At 36.1% G+C, this 24,317-nt stretch overlaps 1 protein-coding gene across 2 annotated transcripts in view; it reads right to left on the bottom strand.

Annotated features, from left to right (window-relative positions):
* The window catches only part of ITGBL1 (integrin subunit beta like 1), a 130,052-nt gene that overhangs the window by 70,646 nt on the left and 35,089 nt on the right, over window positions 1-24,317 (bottom strand). The window contains exons 1-3 of one of the 2 annotated variants that reach the window (XM_040055930.1): window positions 5,231-5,324; window positions 4,795-4,941; window positions 1,861-1,983 (exon numbers count right to left, since the gene is read on the bottom strand). In XM_040055930.1, coding sequence (XP_039911864.1) covers window positions 1,861-1,983; window positions 4,795-4,941; window positions 5,231-5,249 — 289 coding nt within the window. In that variant the 5' untranslated portion in view covers window positions 5,250-5,324. Of the gene's footprint in view, window positions 1-1,860; window positions 1,984-4,794; window positions 4,942-5,230; window positions 5,325-24,317 lie in introns of those variants that run through there. The other variant, XR_005699464.1, reaches the window with a different exon arrangement.

The following is a 24,317-nucleotide window of genomic DNA, read 5'->3' as shown; positions in this document are numbered from 1 at the left end:
ATACTTTTTAAAAAATAAGCTGATAGTCAACTGACTGATAATGCTCCAACTGAAGCTGGAAAAGCTTAACACATTTTTGGAACTTCATCCTACCTAAGTACTGCTTTGCTTAAGAAATGTAGTGCCCTTGTGCAAATATTAAAATGTATGTCAGCTATATCTCAATGTGGCATTGTTTTTACAGGATAAAATCCCAGCTCAAAGTTGAGGAAAGGATGTGCCTTTGACCTTCATTTCTTGTGCTGTCATATGCATTCTTTCCTGGATAAGGCCTGCCTCAATATATGATTGTGTACTGTAGAGGTTTGTTTTAAAATAAAGCAACATGTAAACACTCACAAGTTGCGTGCATAAACTTTTCAGCTTACAATAACCCAACCAAGTCAAGCAAACCATGGGGTTATAACTTACACTTTACTTTAGAAGGCTTCAAAACTTCCATGTGCTATCATTGCCTTTATACTGATTAATCACTAACTTTAAAGACTTGAAGTGACCAACATTTTTTGTTGCTTTATATCATCATACTTTGAAGTTTCCATACATATAAGACTAGTTTCATACACAGGTGCACTTGGTCTTTTGGGAAATATGGATGAGTGGATGAGACAATGGGAAATAAAAGCTAGGAAAAAGCTTACAATATAAACCAGCAGCAAAATATGTTGGGGGGGGGCAGGGGTGGGTGGGTGGGTGGGATAAACCACAGCAGTAGGAGAATTTACTGGAGCTAAATAAAAGGCAATTTTCAATCATATTTGATACCATGTGGAATGGTTAGAGGCAAATATAAATGAAATAACTGGCACATAAAAATTGTTGCCCTCCCTTCATTTTATTTTAGACAATTACTGGAAATATACTCTGTTCCTGAATCTGAACTTCAGAGGACCATTCTGCATACCTTCATTTAAAATCCCTATTTAATCCTAGGATTTAAGAGAAAAGTTATTTTTGCCTTCAAAGGCACTTAAATAAATAGAATTTATTTTGTTGTCTGTGTAAGGAAACAACAGAGAAAGCTATTTTATGCAAGTACTCTTTTTCTCCATACACACACAGAGGAAGCACTACCACCAGATATGAATAGTCTAGGAGCAGATTGGAAGACTCTTGTGGTTATTATGGACACAATCTGCAACTGTGTAGCTTGAACAACATTTGCAGCACCTTCCAGCTCAAGGACAAGCCTCCTTCGCAACATAGGCAACAGCATTTATAGTACCATGAATGGTGTGTGTTGCACAATATTTAACTGCCAGGTTCCTGCCTTATAATGACATGAAAGAACAGTTTGAATTTTGGTTGCTTTTCTATCAGCATAATTCACTCCATCTTTTTTCTTGCCTTTCTTATCACAGATGACATTTTTCCTCATTCTTTCTTTTCACTTCTTACTTTCCTGCTTCTGAGTTATCATCCTACATTTATTCCTGATATTTTTTATTTCTGCTTCCCAAAAAAAATTCCTAATAATCTATTTTCTGGTTTTGTTTCTTTTTTCATATGTTGTCCATTCTACTCTCTCTCATCTGTGCCACGAGGCATTCACATTCCTCATATATTTTACTGAAGACAGACACACTAAGCTAAGAATTACCTTAGTGAACTATCTTGTACAATCCTCTTAGCAGTTCTTCTAAAAAGAGGAGAATGTCACAGGATTTTTTCATTCTTTAACCTTATGCTTAGATCACTTTTGCATCCGAAATTTGCACTTACAATTTGCAATGTCAAGTCTTGCAAATTGAGTTACTTTTATTTTAAGTCATACATTCAGTATTTTGTAGAACCATGCAATTAAATGTCAACCTGTATTATTCTTCATCACTTTTCTTGCACTCACTGATACATACATACCTGTACAAATCTCTCCAGTTTCATCATCAATGCACTCTCTGTCATCACATTCACAAAATTTGCCATATACCAGTCCATTTCCTTCTGAGTTTGCACATTTGCACCTGCCACACTGACATGTGCCTGTAAACATTTAAGAGACATTACTAAATGACTGCAGATTATAGGAAGAGTTTCATTAGTCTGTCAGAGATGGTACATATTCTGAGAAGGCTAAAATGTAAAGATCATCCACAGAAATAAAGACAGACACATGTCAACAAAAAGCTTAATCTTAGCGGTACAGAGATAGAGCATTCAAGTGCCTTGGAAGTGTAAAGCTGTTTTTTTCACACCATAAAACAACAACAGGGGGAAAAAAAAAAAAAAAACCAAAAAAAATCCCACACTCCAAAAAACAAAAAAAACCTTTCTGACATAACAAAAAGGCAGAAGAGCACTCAGGCGATGCAAAGGATGCAAATGGATTTGTAAACAGATCTCTATTCTATCACCACTCCTCAGGTCACACATTTGCTCCTTGATGTTTTGAGGAGGGTTGCTCCTCAGCTCAGTGGATGCCTCCCTCCAGGACCTGCTCTCCTGAAAAGGAAAAAATTGTTTTATTGCTCCATGGGAAAGAAAAAGACCCTCTTTTCCCTCAGACGGTCTATCTGACCTGAGGTCATAAATAAATGTATGAATGAGTTCCACAGTCAAAAAAAATTACAAACACATTAAAATGACGTTAGAAACAAAAGTATTACTGCATGCCACTCATATGAGAAACCCCTTTTCCCTACCTTTATGCAATATCACATTACTGGGGCCTTGTAGTCAGTGGTCTCAAAAAAGATATTTCAATAATCAATGGAATCACCACAGCAGCAAGCACAGATTTTTTTAAAAATTCACTTCACAACATTCATACTCCTCACATGAAACCCATATGTAGTTTTGAAAACATAGTTATTGGCATCAGAGAAGTTCTCCAAAATAGAAGTATTATGCTGATATTACGCAAGATCGCAGAAACCAGTTGATATTTTCACCCTTACAAATTTTACCCCTACAAGCATAGCACAACTTTTAATAAACATCACATTAATCAAAAGAACAGAAGTATTGGGCTCTGCAACAGACATGGCCATTCTAAAAGTGTAAATTTTAAAACTGTTTGCAAGAGCTAATATTGTAAGGTAATAATAATACAGCTGATAATACAACGTAAGTAACCTACAGAACTAGAATTATTTGCTACAATTATTTGGTAAACAAATACAAATACAAATGCAATCTTTGAGAAGACTGTCATGATTGCAGATAATTCCTTATCAGGAAAGAAGATAAAACAGAAAATGGATTCCTATACTGGGTATCTTAAAAAGTCAGAGAAACAGTGTGTCATAAAGATGTTAATTCCTTCCACTGCCAAAAGAGAAAATTCCTCAAATAGAGAACCTCAGTTTAGGTAGGATGCCCTAGTTGTTCTGACAAATGACCAGGAACAAAGTCAGAAAAGTGAAATTATATGTGGATCTTGATTGGTTACTGAAAAAAATTACAATAAATTATTATCTGTGTGACAGTAGAGCACTGGTTTTGTAACAGCTCATGTCATCCCTTCGTATCTTTTATTGGCAATTAAAAAACAGAGCCCAGACTCCAACAACAGTGTTAGTAGCAGATGAAAATGCAATCCCACCAAGACAAAATACAATCCATCAAAGTTACCCCAAACTCCCTATTCAGTCTTATTGGAATTCCTGTCCTGTTTAATTATCAGCAAAAGCAAAACCGTTTATTCTTCTCATGATGCCACAAACACTTCCCCCTTAGCTGCTTGGAGTGGTTGATATGTTCATTTACCTGGGGCCACTTCTAACCAAGGAAAGAAACAGATTATTTTTTAAGAACTTTGACTAAGTACAATGAACTATACTTATTTTTGAAAGTCAGTTTCTCATTTAGCTATCTCTCATGTCTCTCTTGATTGCAAGTTTCATACATCTATTGTTATAAATCAAATATATCATTTACTCAGTACATTGCATACTACTTGCTTTACATTAAACTTATTTCTTATCCTGTACCAGCTTCTCTCTAACAAGTCCCACAAATAGATGGGATTCTTTGCTCATGTCAGCACCTAACTTGTGAGAAATTTACTTGTATGAAAATGTGTGGATTACATCAGAAATTAAAGACCAGCAATAGTGAATAGTGAAAAGACCCCAGAAGTGGGGTTCTTGAAATATTCTTTCACTTAGAGGTCAATGTAATGGAAAAACCAGAAAGCAATTTCTGGTCTCAAAACTTGATTGGTGGAAAATGCCCTTTAAAATGGTACCATTCTTCAGTGAAGAAGAATGGTTTTTTTTTTTTTTTGGAAAAGACTTTCTATTTAAGTTAGAATGGTTAGAATGGTTATAAAACTAAACAATTAGAGATGAGAGTGTTATTATATCAGAACAGTGAAGATGGAAATGCTCCTTTAAATCATTCAGCACATCTTCTACAACTGATTTTAATAATCACATGTACAATTCAAAAGTGCCTCAAAAAGTTGCACAGCTTATAAATGTCTGAGAAAAATACTTGCAAATGCCATTTCTGCATTCTGTAAACACAAACACTTGACAGAAATTACATCACTTCCCATGATGTTAATGCCATTACAACAACATTCTGATGAGGAAAATAAATGATAGTTACAGTTTCATCAACTCAAAACATCTATGGATAAACCAAAGCACTAAAGTTGGTGTTCCTAACCAGTGTGCATTATATGTACAGAAATAAACCTATCGGAAGATTAAACATTTTAATATACCGACGGTTACATCTCAGTCTCTTGAAACATACTCTACAAAATTACTAGTTAGAAATGACAGTGATTCTCAAGATAACACTGGGAGAGTGCTAAGGTATCAAAAGCAACAAAAGACATCTTACCTGCACCAGAACAGATGATATCTTGAGAATTTTTGCACATTTCGTTGCTTTTCTTCCGTGTAAGATTGCAAGTAGTTGGATACTGACAAGCTTCACCGTACCAGCCTTCATCACATTTGCACTTCCCACAGTCACACTTTCCATGGCCTAGCAAAGGAAGGAAAGAGTGTGTCAAGTCCCCCCCCTTTTTTTTTTTTTTTTCCCATTCAGAAGTGGTATTTTCCTATCCATGTTTTAAAACAGGTTCCATCAACTACATTTTTAAATGAACATAACTAACGGATTAACTTAACAGCATTCATATGCAATTAAAAATGGAAAGGAGACAGCCAGCACATGGCTCCACAAAGGGCGAGGCCTGCTTGATCAACTTGTGCCTTTCTGTGGTGGAGTGACTACATCAGTGAACAAGGGAAGAGCAACATATGTCATTTACCTGAACTTCTGTACAGCATTTGACATTGTCCCCCACGACACCCTTCTCTAAACTGGAGAGAGATGGATGTGGTAGATGAACTGTTAGGTGCATAAGGACTTGTTTGGGTGGTCACATTGAGGGGCCAGTGGTCAACTGCTCAAGAGTCCTGGAGGACACCACTGACAGGTGGAGGCCCTCAAGGGTCTGTACCGGGAGCAGTGCAGCTTAATATCTTCTTCGTGACATAGACAAAGGGATCAAATGCACTCTCAGCAAATTTGGAGATGTCACCAAGCAGAGTGTTGCGGTTGACACACCTGAAGGATGTGATGCCATCCAGAGGGACCAGCACAGGTCTGAGATGATCTCTTAGAATCTCACGAGGTTTAACAAGATCAAGTGCAAAGTGCTGCACCTGGGCTGGGGCAATCCCCAGTATCAGCACAGGCTGGGGGATGAACACATCCAGAGCAGCCCTGCCCAGAAGGACTTGGGAGGGCTGGTGGGTGAGAGGCTGGGCAATTTTCACTATTTATGTTGCATACTAAGTATCATTTTTCAAACTAACTTCCAGGTGCAAATTTTTATCACTTCATTCTTTAACACTTCTATACAATTTTAGGTAGTAAATGTGAAAACAATTGCATCTCTTTTAAATCAGAGCATTAAATTTAAAAATAAATATCTTTTGAATATATATCTGATTTACAGAATATTTCCTTCCTATCACTGCATCTTAAAAATAGAATCTAATTGCAGTCTATTTTAAATGCATCTGTTCCTGTGGTTGGACTGTGTGAAAAATACAAGCCCAATCAGCTGCCAATAAGAAGAAATGTAAATAACTAACAATGACAATTTTAATTAGAAAAGATTGTTTCTTTTGCTGCTCAAGAAAACTTTGCTTGCCTTCCAATGTGGTCCTAAGACAAGATACAGTACAATAGCTGCAAAAAAACATAAACCAAAACCGTAAGAGAACATATTAGTTCTTATTTTAACATGAGTTGCCACCTTAAAAATTGCTGAATAACTCCCCACTGGTAAAGGCGGGGGGGAAAAAAAAAAAAAAAATAGAGTGTGTGTGTGTATATATATATATATATATATATATATAAATGCAGAATTTAAAAAAAAAAAAAAAAAAAAAAAAAAAAAAAAAAAAAAAAACAACAACAACCACACCACTCTAGTGACTACACTGCTTCACTGACAAACAACAGCAGAAGCTATTCCAGAAAATGGTGGCAAATCCTAGGGTAGCTTACAAAAATGTAAAGAAAAAACATCACTGTTTTCCTTCCTTTGAATCACTACTTGTCACTGTGACTTTGCATTCTCTATTGTCCTAGGTTACAATGTAAAATGTGCCCCAAGTATGTATTCTATCACCATCTACATGAAATGTTGAAACTAAGTTGTGCACCACTGTTTCCCGTGCCCCCTCCCTCCAGACTATCTTCTGTTAATGGCCCATCAATGCCCTGCTGCATGACTCATAGATAACTCTCCCCAGGAGCTATCTCTGTTTAATAGGCAATCAAGGACCCATTACAAAACTGATAAAATGATATCAGTCCATTGTGAGATGCTCCACCCAGGGGGAGGAGCCAAGCATTCCCACCTGGATATAATCTGGGCCTTGGGACAGCACAGGCAGCCTTACCCACTGGATTCCCAGAGGACAAGAGCCAACCAGACCTTTCTGCAAGAACACTGCTTCAACAAGACCACTTCATCTGGACTGCTACCACCATGGTTTCAGGTTGTATTCTGACTCTGTCAGTGATCTTTTGTACCATTGCATGTGTTTTATTTTATTTTAGTTTTTTTTCCTCTCCTATTAAATTGTTTTTTCTGACTTGGAGTCTCTTGCTGGTTTTGCCTTCAAGCCAGCACATCTATGTTAGACACTCTTGTGATTAAACAGTTTGATGTTTGCCAGTGAAGAAAAGATACTCTAATAAAAGTAGGACTCATTTTCCCATTCCTATGTCTAAATGACAGAGTAAAGCAGAAGCAAGCCCGTATCAGCTATTACCAATGATCCAGCAGCACTAACCTCTCTCAGTTAGACATGCACTAATCTAACACATGATGCATCAAGGAAATAAATAATTTCACTTAAAATGCAAGAGAGTCATGCTTAAAGAAAATTAGTAAAATACTTTCATAAAGGTGGTTATACAGAGCAGTTTCCTGCTTTATTTAACAAGAAAACACAAGACAAAAAACAAACAAACTAACTAACTTTGAAAAGTAATGAAGGATCCCTTGCATGCAACTGAAAGAAACTGTCAGGAATCTAACTAATATGAATTTGTAACATTGCACACGTGATTTTCACCTTCACCATCCTTTAAAATATATTAATTTTCCCATTTGGATTTTTTTTTTTTTTTTTTAATTGTAAAGGAATGGCAATATTCTGCCCAAAAATTTGGGTGAGAGGACTATATTGAAGTGTAGAAGATGATAAGTGCCCGCACCTTGCTGCATCTTCCCTGAGACATGCAAGATGCAATTGATCTGCAAGTCAGTTTGACACAGGAATCCCCTTCTTGCTTATCTCCCACACCCACGTGTACCAATATTATTGCCTCCCTCATGACAAAAATAATGATGTGATGAAGTATAAATCAAGTATATGATAAAACTGTAAGGAAAGTAGAGAAAGCACAGAAGTTTTCTTACTGGGCTTAGATTTCTTTCAGAAAGGTTTTTGTCGGATCCCATTTGTCGTGTATAAATTTCTGCATTATTTAGAAAGCAAATAATGTTATTAAATAGTAAATAAGGAGTAACTAGCACTATGAAAGATATGAGGTGAGATTGCAACCTCCTGTAAAATAAATTTTAGCAATAAAGGGTAGACCCAGTTATTTGAGGGTGTGGCACAGAACATGAGAAAAGTATAAGACCTCACAAAATGGTTGGTCAAGAAAGCTGTATCTCAAATGATGACACATTCATTCCCTTTTTTAAAAAAGAACTGTAACACAAATAAATGCTAAACACAAATAAATCAGAGCTTCACTAAAAAGAAAAACCAAAACAACATCAACAAAAAAACAGAAAACAAGGAAATAAGGACGACTCAAGAAAATGCAGTAAATCCTTTAAGAAAAAGACTGTCTGAGGACTGAAAAACTTGCAGGTTCTAACATGGGGAGAAGCCTTTTATAACAAAGGGCTCAATTTCTAACTAGATGAGCAGTCACCTCAGAGAGTATATCTGGATTATGCAGAAAGCTTGTAGGGTGGAACATAAAATTAATATGCCGGGAAAACTGTCAGATGTCAGAAAATATATGAAGAAAGTGAGAACAGAAAATGTTAGGCAGGGTCAGATCTTGCAAAATTGCAAGTACTAAAATGTACTTTCATCATCCAAATAAAAAGAAAGCAAGAAAAAGAGTGGCTTCACCAAGCAGAAAAAAAAAGAAAGAAAAAAAAAAAGAAAAACCAACTTAAGATTAAAGACAATTTACAGGCAGTCCAAAACAAAATTAATATAAGGATGCTGACTACTAGTACCAAATGCAGTGTGGCTAATGACACACTCTCTGGAAATGAAAATTACTCATCTAAGATGAGAGGAAAAAAAAGACATAAAACTATTTTTAAGGAAGTGTCTAGACCAAGAGGGCAAGACCCCATAGCCTCCATTTGAGAATACTTAAAATACTTGTATATGAAAGGGCAGTTCAGAAACAAAGACTTTTAATACATATATCAGGCTGGCAATCAAATGTCTGAAAAATCCAGCTTTTATTTCTTCCAATCAAAAGGAGTATACATGATCCAGGCAACATAAAAACAAGTGCCTGTGACCTCATGAGTTGTTCCAGGATTTGAAATAAACTATGAAGCATTGCAAAGCTAGAGACACTGGAGTAATGAAAATGAAATATAAGGAATAACAGCTTTACCCCAAAATAGACTATCATTATGCCAAAATAACCTGGTGTATATTTTTATGAGATAATGAATTTTGTAAGAAAAGGAACATAGGAAATCCATGTGATAGGATCATATATGTTGGATACAATGCCACCCATGAAAAGAAAAAAATATTCTGGACAAAATGCTCTAGAAATGCAAAAGAATCAAACTTAGTTCAAAGGAAAGAAACAACATTAGGACAAAAAGTCATATTACTGGAATAGAAGAAGATGTCTGGCTATGTTTCAAATGATGTTTTTGGAACTGTGTGTGTTTTACTGATACTGATAAAGAAATTCAGATAACACAAACAGCATTTGGCAATAACAAACCTGTAAATCCTCACTAGAAAGAAGAAGATGAAAGATAATACAAAAAGTAACTAGACTGACAACCTGAAGGACTGAAGTAGTAAAAGTGGATTAAGACTGGAAATACAAGCACAGGATTACACACTAGGGGCAAGGAAATGATGTCACAGGCTAATACCTCCCCAGCTGGAAACAACAAGAATGTGACTGCATATTGACATCAGCTCTGGAAACATGGTGTGACTAAGCCTTTAGCTGACAGGTGTCCAAGATGTACCCATTGAAGATATATCACTAGGGACAGCAGTAACAACTCTGCATTTAAAATTATACACGCAATGTATGGGATATGGTCCTGAGCCCAGTTTATCCTTAAAAACTGCCGTTAGGTCTCTAAACCTTGGAAGACTGAGTCAAGTTATCCAGGGAAGACATTTGTAGAATTTTAGTCACATGCAAAGTTATAATTGGTTGGGAATTAAAACATCTGAGCAGGAAGATGATAATTTAAACCACAAACATTTGGCTCTGATCACTTGCTTTTGTGTTTAGACCCTTGACTTCAACCTAAGTGTCTTTAAAAAATAGTTTTCTACTATATATTTGCATGCCTACAGGTCCAAGGGCAAAGATACAAAGATAAAATATTTGACAAAAAGTTCTGAATCCACATCTGTACTGCACATATTCAGGGCATTGATTTGGAAGCCTGCTTTTGCTGAGCTCTGTGTGTAATCCATCATGAGAGACAGGCACTTCTGCAGAGTGACTCAGGTCCTGTGTGGGCTGAACAGTCCCCAGAGGTTGTCCGTCTTTTTTCACTAAACTGCTGGGAAGCTGAGACTTTGGAGTTTGATGCCTCACTAGATATGTTTGCATGCAAACACAGATCATTCATTTATGTTCTTTTGCTTCACTTATTTGTTCAATATTGAATGTCAGGGTTTAAATATTCGGACATTTTGAATAAAAAAGGAGCGTGATGTCAGCTTGGTTATAGGTTGAACTGCATTGGTTTATAAAAACAATTATATTAAATAATTATTGGATGGACCAGAAACTAAATTTGAACATTGCTTTCATTTTTATGTGTCTATAGAAATTGCAGCATTCAGCAATGTTATTGGGTTTTTTGTGCATCTTCCTGGAAGAAGATTCTCTCCACCTTTGTACCATTTTTAATTTTTTTAATACATACTCATGTTCCCTATGACTGAAATCTGCAACAGCCTTGTGCTTAAATTTTCCATAGGCAATGAAATCAGTCAAAACAAACGACTTGGTTTGTCAACTCCCATGCTCTTGCTAAGAGCACATGTAAATGTATGCATGTTTATATGCCATGGCTATCTTTTCTACAGAGCAGTGGTGGGGCACAAAAATGTAGACTCAACAGAAAACAAAAAGAAGAAAAGACTGATCTTGTTAAGACATTGAATTGAAAGAAAGGTGACTGGGTTCAACTCCTGTATCTTTTTTTTTCTGGATAACCTCTAGCAGATTAAAACATCACCAGGAGTCCAAGTGATGAACCTAAAATCTGTTTATAAAGCAAATATTGATAATCAACTTTTTCACAGAAATTTTGGTAAGGATAAACTTCCTTGTACTTAAGAGCTTTCAGATGTTACATATGAATAGAGATAGCTAGTTTTAAAACAAACAAACAGCCCAATGAGACAACATGCTACCTTTGAAATTACAGTCACCATTTTTCTCAACAAGATGAATAGAGTCCTGTATTCCTGACAGGAATAGTTCCCTTTCTATAAGGAACTGTGAAACACTGAGAATCACATGGTCATGTGATTATTAAACTGCCAAAACTTTTAAATAAATTCTTGGTTCATTAAGTAAACACAACTGGAAATACTGCCTTGGGGATAATACTTATTACTGTCCTTCCGCCACATTAGTTATAGCAAAGTAACCCTCCTGTCAAAAGATGTGTCTGACTTGAGCACAAAGATCCAGGCTGTTTGGCCAGATACTAAAATATACTTACATGTCCTTGCAGTCACATGTTCTTGATAACTAAAGCCCAATTAGTCTATGTAAGAACACAATTGAGGGCAGTTCTCATTTTAAAATTGTAATGGAATTAATTTTCTACAGGCAGTGAGATGCTTATGCTAAGATAAGGACTTCTCTCTCAAGCATGAAGTCAGTCATCAGAAGAAAATCAGCAGCTGTCATGATAAATGAATTGGGCACATTACTATGCATTTTTAGCAACCCCTGAGTGATTCCTGAAGTGCTTTTTAAATCTAAAAAAGCCAATTCATTGAATAGGTGAAGAAATATGAAGAATTTGTGGTTATGGACTCAAAATTCCGACTGGGATATTAGATAGGGAGGATAATTCAGTTGTAAGAGTTGAAAATTTTGAAAAAAAAAATACTAAAACTTTGTTCTGCGCTTTCAACCTAGACCAGTACAGTGAAGATATTTTTACTTTTTCTTTCCAACTGCATGACTTTCTTACCAGCAGTTAGTGAAATAGATTGTGCTAGTTTACACCAATGTAAAGCTAGTAAAAACATCTCATTCTACACTAAAATAGGATTTGCAAAAGGGACTATTCTATTTAATTGTATTTGAGATTCTCAATAACAGTGCCTTGAACTCAGAAGAAGCATTTCTCTGAATCTCCTTTTTCAGAATTGTTAGAATTGCAGTTTTAGGAGAGGAAAAAATAAGTTTGCGTTATTAATTTTTTCTTCTATCTCTGTTTAATTAATCTCTTTTTAGGGTTGGGGTCTTGCTTGTCTATGTTGCACTACCCCCAGTGAAAGCCAGGTGTTCTCAAACTTCGCAGTATGCCCTAGGGATTCTGCCCCCGCTGAAAGGAGGTTTAGCAACGCTGGGGTTTTCACAATACTGCCTCCTACTCCACATCACAACTTGTTACTCTTCCTGTGCTGGCAGGATGAGGTTAAGCTACAGATTGACCAAGGGGACTGGTAGGAATTTAGAAACAATGCTCAAAAAAGCCAGGGGGAAATTTCAAGGGAAAAGCTGCCTAATGATAATAGAACATTTCAAGCCAATTTTGTCACTGAGGCTCTTTTATCAACAAGCCACAGTCCTGGTAAGAATTTAATCAGGGATTTTAAAAGCAATACAGTAGGCCCAGAGACCTTTAAGGATGAAAAGAAATTTACCTTATTTATTTCCCAAAAGGCTATTAAAAATGAAAAGAAAGCCCACTACATTGGAACTTAGATGTTCTCACATTAAACCAATTTATCCACGTTTATTTAGGGTGTTCAGACCTTGAAGTATCCCAGAGTAAGAGACAAAACCACTGAGCACTGCGCTGTGGGGAGCCTGAGTGACTTAGTCATGTTGACAAGAGCACACAAGCACAGTTTGCCTCTCAGCGCTCTGTAGTGATTGGATTCCCCAAGCGCATTGAAGTTTATCTGAAATGGATTTTCAGAGTTAAAATGGCAACTGATGACAAATCATCTCAATCTAGTTATTACTGGAAGCACTTTAACACTGAAAACATCATAAATGTTGTTAAATCCGTAACTCCGACAGAGGTATGGGTAAAACCTAAACAAATGACTGTAGATACTTCCTAAGGAAAAGCAAAAAATATTCCTCTTGCACTTGTGCCGTGTGTTGCAGGGATGGCTTAGAACAATGTTTTAGTAAACAAATATGAAATAGCGTTCAAAAAGGAAAAAATCCATCAGAACCTACATTAAAATATAGAAAAATTACCAGAGATGTGTGAGGGCACGACTGCTGATGGTATTTAATTTTCACATTATAAATCAACTAGACACAGTGGCTATTTCTGTTATACCAACTCTAAAATATTATTTACACTGATAACATCTTTGTTTCATGGTGACTTGTGTCAATGGGAATGCAGAAGTTTATAAATCTTCTAATCATCTCCCAATACAAATTGTGCAAATAAGCCAATTTAAAGTTACTATTGTTGAATTTGGAGATAAAAAATCTTAGCATTTGCAGAAGAGTATTTTAAGAAAACACTTAAAATTTTCATCAAAGTCATATATGGCATTATTGCTGTACTAGATAAATACACTAGTGAGAATTTATGGAGCAGACTAAACAATACCTTAAAATCAGTATCTTTAGAAATGAAAATAGATTAGAAAATTAAATTGAAATATAAAAAAAATTTTAAAATTTTTGAAAAATTGCTGCCCCCTGGAATGTATGAATACTCTCCACTACTGAGACTATAGTTATCTTTCTCTGCCCAAAGAGGAAATCATCATGAATGATTTCACTTAGTCCTGTAATTTAAAAGTATACTTACTGACAACTGCAATTTCACTGACAAGATTAGAAAGTAAATTAAAGTAATGCTTTAAAATATTTTTACTGCATATACTAGTTATAGTACTGGGGTTTTTTAATATATGCTACTCTAATCCCATATTTCAGAATTTCAGAACAACAGTTTCTGAAAGAGGCCAGGAAGGATTTTCACTCTTTTACATGGTCTATTACTCCATATAAACTCCTGGGGTTTTTTCCCTCTCAAGTATCTGTCTCAGCAAGAAACAGATATAGGTGAGCTTGTCTCCTGTGCCCTTAAAATTTCTCTGCACACAACTCTTTGTGTCAGGTTATATAATTGTGTAGCCTTTTCTAAGTCCCCAACCTACTGCTGCTTAAATGCCTAACAAGGTATTAGAAACTAATGTTTTCAGGAAATAAATGCAAAGCAGTATAATGTGTAGTAATTCTTTTTAATATCAAAGATGTCCAGACAACATTAAAAAATGTTTTTGGAAGTTAAATTCTTGGAAAATTCTAAAATAACTTTTTCATCATTGTTTTTAAAATAAATAAATAAATAAATTTTAAAAAGTGAGCAAAAGAAAAACGTTTTCCAAACATTTCTACTCCAATATCGTTTCCAGTTGCAACACATGGCACGAGTAATACATAGTTTTAGCACTCTTAGGCTGTGGACAGTGCTCTGAGACCAAATGGTCTTTCACATAGCTTGAGTCTTTTACTTGAAGTGTATATAAAACTCACAGTTGTAGTTGTAAAAAAAAAAAAAAAAAAAAAAAAAAAAAAAAAAAAAAAAAAAACCTTTGTCTTTTATTACTACACATGTACTTAGCATTAAAAACTTCTTGCCTATATATACATACACATAAACACACACCTCAAGAATCAAAGACAACACACATTTTTCCTCTACCTGTAGAAAAAGGGTCCAAAGTACAAGAAACAATAAATTATACTGCTGATCAGTGACATTTCTTTTTCCCCTCTTGGCTATGGATTCAAATTCCGTGTAAAGTGAACTGACTCAATTTTAATAAAAAACAATTGGATATTTTGAATGATTAAAATGAAGGGAAACAACACTCAGCTGAATCAGCTCCAGTTTGTTACCCTGGAGGTTGCACAAGTTGATACATTTTAAATGTGACTCACGCTGTTTAGACAGCTGATATAAATATCTCAGGGAGACAGAGATAAATTAGTTTTATCCATCAAAACAGTCTAGAGTCAAGGTTTCCATTAATAATTCAATTTTTCTGTGAAAGATTTCCTACTTATTTTTAACCAAATGGTTTCTCTTTTTTTTTTTTTTTTTTTTTTTACCAAAAATAATCAACTTTTAAGTAAGAAGATCTTTAAATATGCAGAATAAGTATACTTTAGCTTTTCTAGAAGACTGCTATTCCATATGTTACTTTCTGAGTGTAGACTTTTGCACAGATACTGAACATATCAAACAAAATTATATCTGAGAGAAGAACAATTCCTTTCCATGAGAAAGGAAAACTTTTCAGAGAAGTTACCCCTTGTGGGACGGGGGAGAGAATTGGAATGGTAAAAGTGAGAAAACTCATGGGTTGAGGTAAAGACTGTTTAATAGGTAAAGTAAAAGCTGTGCATACAAACAAGGCAAAACAAGGAGTTCATTCACCGCTTCCCACTGGCAGGTGTTCAGCCATCCCCAGGAGAGCTGGTCTGCCTCATGCATGACGATGATTGGGGAAGAGAAATGTCATCATTCTGAACATCCCTACTTCTTCTCCGAGCTTTATATGCTGAGCATGATGCCATAGGGGATATACCCATGGTCAGCTGGAATCAGCTGTCCTGGATGTGTCCCCCCCTCCCCACTCTGTGTGTACCCCTACCCTGCTTCCTGCTGAGAGGCAGAAAAGACTTCAACTCTGTGCAAGCACTGCTCAGCACCGGCTAAAACACCCATGTTGTCAATGTTGTTTCCAGCACAGATAAAAAACACAGCCACATACCAAGTACTGTAAGGAAAATCATCCACAAAAAAGCCAATACAACCCCATTTTCTGAGTCTAGTCAGTTTGGTGTGTGCTTCAGGTTGACTAACGAACATTGTCCCAGATACCCTTCGCTGGCTCCTTCCATGGTCTGTGGCTACACATAACCTTTTGGGCCCTGTAAGTCTAAGCGAGGAACCAAACCTGACTGAAGGAGAATTTCTGGCTCCCTGTGAGATTGAAAATATCACCCTATGATGATGCCTTAAATTTTAGCCTTCATATTTGCAGATTCTGTGCTGCCTAGGAGTGTAGTTCTGAGCCTCATATTAAGTGCCAGTAAGGTCTTCACAGAGTGGGCAGACAAAACAAATCCTTTTCCTGCTGAAGACTGAGGACAACTTTCAGCCCAACAGAACAAACAACGGTGGATTGAAGAGAGAAAACAAGAAGGATGACACCTCATAGCCTGAAGCTGTAATTGGACAATTAAACCCCAATATGCAAATGGACCAAAACTTATAAAGTGTGAGATCTCGTAACTGGTTGTCCATTTTTGTGACCATTCTTGGTCCACCCTGGGTGTAGCCTTGGTCTGGCTCCTGTCCTGCCCAAGGTGAACCCTGGAGGCCTTTCAATAAATATCTACTTTATTCTCTAGCTCTGTCCAGTCTCTGTTTCAGGTCAGCCTTCTTAGGCATCAATGAAAAACCCACAAATGCTGCAGGGTTTTTATATTCAAAGGAAAAAAAAAAAAAAAAAAAAACAAAAAAAAAAAAAAAAACAAACAAAAAAAAAAACCACCACCAAGAGGGCACACTGAATGAGCTCAGATTAGCTGTATAACATTTATTTTACTACATATGAAATAAGTGGCCACCTGGCTTTGCCTTTCCCTTAAAGTTCCCATGTGAACATACTTTTGTTTGACAGTCAAAATGACCCATAATGGTACCTCTGAGAAAATCCTCTAAGAGGTCTGAAGGCCACCACACTGGTGAACCTCAGCGCAGACAGAATTCAAGCAGCCTGACATGCCTTGATTAGAAATCCTTCTGATGCTGCAGAACTTAGGGAGATGTAGCATAATCTATTCTATTCCTTTTTTTTCTTGTGTTATCTCCAATAAAAGATACCAATAAAAGGTATTTTAAATAATACCTTATGGAGTCTGAGAGCCTTTATTACTAGGATTAACAACAAACACTAGCACAGGTGTGTTACAATTCTCTTTAGCATTCTCTAAAGAAATCCCAGACATTCTTCCATTTCTGGTTATCTGCCGGTCAACAAAGTCCGCATTCAACATGCCAGTTACAGAAATATTACATGGAACAAGGCAGCTGGGTAAGACAGCTCCAAAGGGTACAAAAATGAGTCAAACACTGTTTACAGTGTGGTAAACCTAGAGGCCAAAGGGTCAAAATTACAAGCCTGGCACAATCCTGAGCTGCACACAGGAGAACCTATACCTAAGTAAAGCCAATGCACTGAACAAGGCCTGTCTGATGACCATGTAGCCACCACCGAGTCAAAAGCTAAAAACCTTATGCTGTATCGCTGTATCTTCTTTGCGTTGTGAGCTGGAGGGCAGAAAAGGGGACATACCCTCACAAAACAACTACAACCCTCCTACAATGACTATACTTAAATCTATCAGCATCATAAAAGTTACTGTTATTCAGTAACTGTGCTTAAGGAATGACTGGTGATCCAAAGACTTCGATTTTCAAACCCACGATCTCCTAGATGATGTGCTTTCTTATCTGAAATAATTATATTAAGTGCCATCTCTTAAAGGTAGATTGTTAATATTTGTTATCAAAGTTGTAAATGCTTTACAAAACAATTTATCCATAATTTTATGATAAATGAAGTTATTTAATTGAAATGGATAGTTTTATTGAAGAGTGTTAACATGTTGTTTTTACACATATAGGAAAATAAGGGGTTGCACATTCTTCCTATAGCTGAAGATCATAAATATTATTACCTACATCTTTTAGAATTGTGTCTGGTAGGAAATCTGGCCCCTTGCTCTTCAAAACAATGACAAAAACATGACACAGAAAAGAGAAATAGGAAACAGCAGCTTGTCACAGATTTCAGTTGTTAAATACCACTTAGTAATCCCTGAAACTGAGTCACTTATGTCTCCAAAACTTTTGCTAGCATATGGGAAAAACTCATTACAAAAATTAGAGGTGCAGAAAACTGGAGTATTCAAGTTTGCACTAACATTTAAAAACAAACTGAGCATTGCAGATAGCTTTAATAGACCATTAGTGAAGGAAAAAAAAAACATTAGTGCCTCAAAGTCCCGTTTTAGAAAGTTTTGAAAATATATGACACATATAAGAACTACATTGCAACATTCCAATGAAGATCATGGATCAAAAATTAAATACAATTCTGAGTATATAAAGTTGTGCCCACATTTATCCAAATTTAGCCAAATGTTAAACAAATGCTTCTCAGTATTTGTTTTGGCTATACTCTTCCCCCACTGTACTGCTAGGCATTAGGTTTTTATTCCCTTGCCTTTTGAATACTAATCGTCTCTCGACACTGTCTAAATCTTTTTCCCTATGCTTTTAGAAAAGATAAATATTTGTGAAGTTTTAACCTGTTCAGAGATTGCGGTGTTTTCTTTACCAGCTTTAAGAAGAATCTGAAGTACAGCAAAATAAAGATGGATCTTGTTTCCTAGAAAATGCCTCAGGTTGACAATTTTTCTACAGTCCAGCCAAACCTCCTGGAGCACCTGTTGTTATCCTATTTTTCCAAGTACAGACTTACCATTTTACCAAGTTGTGCACTGGCTCCTCAGTGAAATTAAAATAGACTTCACTTTCCAAAACATGGTATGTGGTATTTGGGAAATTTAATTCCTGAGCTAACAGAGGCTAAAATATATTGCAACTGCAGTGTCTTCAAGAAAAGGTCAGGTCTGGATTGGCAGCATCCTCACTTCTGAAAATATTCCTCATCCAGTGACTTGATTCCACCAGCATGAAGGCTCAGCAAGTGGAATAGGAGGATTGGTGAAGAAATCAGGCATTCAAAATAGGTTTCTTTAAGAATTCATTGCACTTTCTTTACAAACAGGAAGACTGCCAGAGAGAAAGAGGTGGTGGGGACGAAATAAAGTTTGCTTTCCAGATGGGTCACAGAATCATAGAATCATAGAATCATAGAATATTCTGAGCTGGAAGGGACCGACAAGACTCTGGACCAAAGTCCAGCTCCTGGCCCTGCACAGATGCACCACAAGAGTTACACCAGGCTGAACACTGATCCAAATGCTTCTTGAACTCTGTCATGCTGGTGCTGTGAGCACTTCCCTGGGAGCCTGTCCCAGTGCCCAAACACCTTCATATCCCCTCACACAGCTTCTTACCACTCCCTCACTGTCACTTGTCACTACTGGGAACAGCACCTGCCCTTCCTCTCCCCACCACGAGGAAGTTGTAACTGCAATGAGGTCTCCCCTCAGTCTCCTCTTCTCCAGGCTGAAAAAACCAAATGCCCTCAACTACTCCTCATATTGATTTCCCTCCAGGCTCTTCTTTGGACACTTTCTAATAGCTTTATATAAATAATTTATTTAAAGTAATATAATTCTGTAATAGATAGATAGACAATTTATTTTTGAGACAATTATGGAAGCACTACAGCCAGTGACTCCAACAAGAAGCTTGGTTTGATTCAGAGCTTACACCTGGAAAAAAGAAGTCTTTATCTGGATATAAAATATTCTTGCTTTTAGAACCCTAGATATTGCCCAGATAATGTGATCATTTTCTGAAAACTCATATATTTTGTGAAATATATATTAGAACTTATTTCTTCAGTTGCCTTTTTGAAAACTTTACATACAGTTCATGGCACCTCACAGTTCTGCACAGCACAGTCTGAAAAACAATGCAGGCATATTAATAAGATAGAGAGGTTACTAACTTAAATGCCTTGGGTACATCACCATAATTGGGTGGGTGAACGTGCTCAGACCTTTCTGTAAAAGGTCAAACAACTTAGGAAGAGGCATTTGCAGAGTAGGAGCTATTATATTTCTTATTCTTTGCATCAAATTACTTAAAGAGCAACACGAAAAAACCTCCTTGCCCAGAGAAACAGTGAGAAAATAGCAGGCAGGTGGGAATAGAGCTCCAACTGTGATAGTATGCACAGATTACCATCCTCTTAAACAAAGAGTAATCAGCACAGTATTATACATTTTTAAAATACCAGAGACTGCAATTCATGGCAAACTGAAATTAACTCTATTTTTATTTCTTGGTTCAAAATAAATCAGAGAAATCTTCTCAATTAAAAGAACATAATGGATAGGAGGTGAACAGATTGTTTTATTTGCTTTTAAAACATTGTTCCAGATTCTTAGTATAAAAAGATTATTTCTAGGTGTGGGTGGTATAATTGAGCTTCTCAGTCTCTTTATGTTGTTATTCTCCTTAGTGCACATTTAAATGTAGTGCTAATAAGTAATGAATTTAGAAAAAAAAAAAAAAATCCCAACAATTGAATTACATTTTCCATTCCTTACAAAGTTTGAAGCACAAGGTAAAATATATCCCAAAGTTCTGAAGTAATTTCAGGGGAAGTCCTGAATTCTTTTAATTTCAGATATTTATGTAGTTCTATTACTATATTATCACAATCAATTATTAGGTGTTTGTATGGCTGTTTATATTTGAAATGCCCAGAAACCATGGTGACAAAAATTACCCAGGTTTTATAGATATGGAATAAAATATATTGGAAGATACATAAAACAAGTGAGTTTAGCTAATGTTCCCAAGGTATTCAAGGTGAGCCAGTCCCTGTCTTTACACTCAGATCGCAGAAGTCCATGGGCTTGTCCCTATACTTTGCACTTTGTATTTCCTTCTTAGAGAGTAGGTAGCCAGGAAGGGGAGGAAGAGAACAAACAAAATGAGTACTGTAAGCAGAGAAGGATACAGAAGAGACTGGCCTGATGAAGTCAATGGCAAAATTCAGATTGATTTTCTCATGTCTGGTTTCAATCTCTTGTTTAATCACTCTTGCTCATGACAGAGGTGTCCTCTCAGCTAATGAAACCATCAGAGTATCTTCAAAAGCTCAATCACAGCAGCAAGAAAGAAAGGCTGTTCTAACAAAGGATGCTATGTACCTTTTGATAACAAATTTCTCACATTTCTCACTTTTCGCCCAGACAAAAGGGCACATTCTCTGTCAGCTTTCAAAAGATAAAATTCCTAAGAACTTTGGTTGCAATAAAAGAAAAAGTGAAGAGAAAAAAAACCCTCTAAAATTACAGAGTAAGTAAACAAGACTCTTATTGTTCTTGTGAGTTTGAGATGAAGAGAAAGAACATTTTAAAGAACACAATAGAAAAAAAGGAGCCAAACAGTTAAAAATGTTACACCAAATTGTCTTGATAATAGAAGAGTACTTTTCTTTTTGTTCCCTACGACTTCTACACTTTTAAAACATTTTGAGGGAAAAGGTGGGAGTGAAAGGTCTAGAAACTCTAGAAATCTAAAAGTTCTGGACAATTCAGAAATCAAGGATAAAACCAAGATATTTTTGCTTCCAAATGAGGCACACTAATAGGAACATGTGTACTGCACTCATAATTTTTCTGTTCATGCTGGTTATTCATGCCTCTTCAAGCTTGACATAATCACAAACCCATTCCAGTTACACTAAGACCTTGACTAGTCAGCAAATTAAATGGTTATTAATAAAATTTTTAAAAATAAATTTAAAAAAAATCTTGGAAAAACCCTTAATAGAGTCACAAAACCAAAGAATAATGCAATGAATAATACCTAAAATAGGATTTTGCAAAACAAGAGCAACTCCAAGTTCCCCTGTTCTCCTTTTGGGGAGCACAGCTTTGTTCCCCAGAGGTTCTCCAATGTGCAACCCTTTCATACTCTGTGGAAAATCAATTATCACAGAAATTAATAATGTCTGTTTGTTATGGATGTGTTAGTTGTTTTAAGAAGCAGATCAATTTGAAAGATAGATTAGACAAGGACAACAAATTCATGCCAATACCGAAACTCATGAATATGGATTAAGACTACGATGGCTTAGACAAAAAAATGTACAATGAATGCAAGCTCAACGTAACTACTTTGTAAATAGAACTTAAAATATTAAAATCTAAGATGAACATATTTCTTTTTAATAAATTCTTTTAGTCAAGGCATGCCATAGCAAAAATGAAAAAAGATAAAAGGTACTTGCTGAAAGGGGAACACAAAGTATTGGAGAGGGGAGGAAGGGATAGGAACCAGGTGAAAATATCAATTGCATTAAATGGCTGTGGCAATAGGGCTAGGCAGAGGATAGTATTAAATAGAACATGTGTAAGAAACCTAGAAGCAAATGAAGAAGAAATTAAAGAGTCTGAGGAAATGACAAAAGAAACAAGGCGAGAAAAATAGGCAGGACCAGGTGAGTAGAAAGGACTGGGATATAATGCGGACCACAGACAATAAAACCACCACTAAAGGAAGGATTCAGAAGAAACAAAAGAAGGGAAGGTGAGAAAATATAGACAATTGTTAAAACATTTACTCAAAATAAAGTGAAAGAAGAAAGAAAAAAGCAATGATATGGAAAATGCAAAGAAAAAAAAAAAAAAAAAAAAAAAAAAAAAAGAACCAAACATAAAAAAAAGCCTTGGCAGAAAGAATCAACCTTGTCAGTCAAAAGGATGAGATGTGATCACATCAAGAATCAATTGAGGCCTTGCAGAAGATATTCCCAAACAGAATGCAATTTCCCTAAAGGAAATGCCTTTATAACAAGAAGAATTAACAAATCAATAGAAGAACTGTTTAATTTTCTTGCCATTAGTTCAAATTCATGTTCTCTGCAAAGAATGTGTGAATGACAATCACTGAGCAAAGCAGAATCTCATTCATATTACAGTTGCCAATCAAAGCTACAAATCTGCAATATGTATTCAACTGGGGTCTTTGGTAGATACCTACAATATAGAGGTCCACAATAAAAAACCAAGTTAGATCATAATAAAATAAACTTTTATTTTTTATTTGAATATAAATTAGTCAATTTTTCTCTGTTACAAGTATTTTAAATAAAATAAAATAAAATAAAATAAAATAAAATAAAATAAAATAAAATAAATAATTGTGTGATTTTCTTGGAAAAGGTTCATGTTCATGAATTTATTATGAACACTGCTTGGTTTAATCCCAGTTAGATAGTGGACATTTTTTTAAAATCTTGGAAAGGCTTTAAGATCAGACAAACAGATGTAAATGATCACACAGGTTTCTAATTCCTTCTGCATGGCTCACCTAATTGCATATGTAATATTCAAACACTATTTCCTCTCATCTAAAAAGACTGGCTGATGCTACTTTGTATTGTGTCAGGAATAGCCTGAAGGATGGCATGCAGTGACCTCTCCAGTCCACCACCACAAGCACATAATCATTGCTCTTTCACTTCAGTGTCCATGGGACGGAACAGAGATGAAGCGAATGCTGAACCTACTGAAAAGACTGGCTAAATCCCTTTCCTACATTCGCACCCCTCACAGTGTGTATGGGTGCTGATTTTCAAGCACCCTAATTTTGTGCATTACAAAGCAACTGTGTATTTTGTTAATTCCAAATGAAATCAAAGTTCTTGAGAGGTGCTCTCAGTAAATCCCAGAAAAAAGCTCCCCCAGAATGCTGGGATTTTTCCCCCACATGGGGCTGACTGCCCACACAAGCAGCGGGGTTTACATTTTGTGGGCATAAATTATTGGTTAGGAAAAGAAGTTTGTATTCGTTTTAGAAATACATCACAGGCAAACTGCATTAGAAACAATTTAGCATTCCTACTAGTTAAACTGCTGGATTACTTCTAAGTGCTATTGGTAGGCACATTTTGCCTAGCAACAAGTGCCAGATGTCATTCCATTTCCTGCACACACAATAGAGGTCCATAAATTGCTTCAGGTTTAAGCATTCTGGAATTATAGCTGCTGCTCAGAATTTATTTAGTCACAAAATATCTTGCATACAAACACTGTATATAATCTCTTCACACAGATGAACAGGTCTAAAGATAAACAGGTCTAAAGATAATCACATCAGGGTTTGTTGGTTTGTTTTTTTTCTCCAAATGCTTGTGGTTCTCCATAGGAAAAGTTACATTACTTAGAGACAGTTGACAAGGGCACGTAGCAATAGGATGAGGGACAACATCTATAAACTAAAAGAGAGTAGATTCAGATTATAAATTCAGGAAAAAAAAAAAAAAAAAAACAAAAAAAACAACTTTACAGTGATGGCACTGAAACAGGCTGTCAAGAGAAGATGTGGATGCTTAATCCTGGGACCTGTCCAAGGCCAAGCTGGATGGGGCTCTGAGTAATCTGTTCTAGTGGAAGATGTCCTTGCCCATGGCAGGTGGGCTGGAACTAGATGATCTTTAATGTCCCTTCCGATCCAGGTCATTCTATGGTTTTGTGATATTAGCAAAAATACTTTGAATAACACATATTTAGAATGAGAAGCCAATATACTAACATACCTCGATTCCAAGGACACTGCA

The sequence above is a fragment of the Hirundo rustica genome, chromosome 2 (assembly GCF_015227805.2).
Source record: "Hirundo rustica isolate bHirRus1 chromosome 2, bHirRus1.pri.v3, whole genome shotgun sequence".
Classification (NCBI taxonomy): domain Eukaryota; kingdom Metazoa; phylum Chordata; class Aves; order Passeriformes; family Hirundinidae; genus Hirundo; species Hirundo rustica.
The sequence above is the reverse complement of the archived record's forward strand: the minus strand, read 5'-3'. Positions and strand labels throughout refer to the sequence as shown.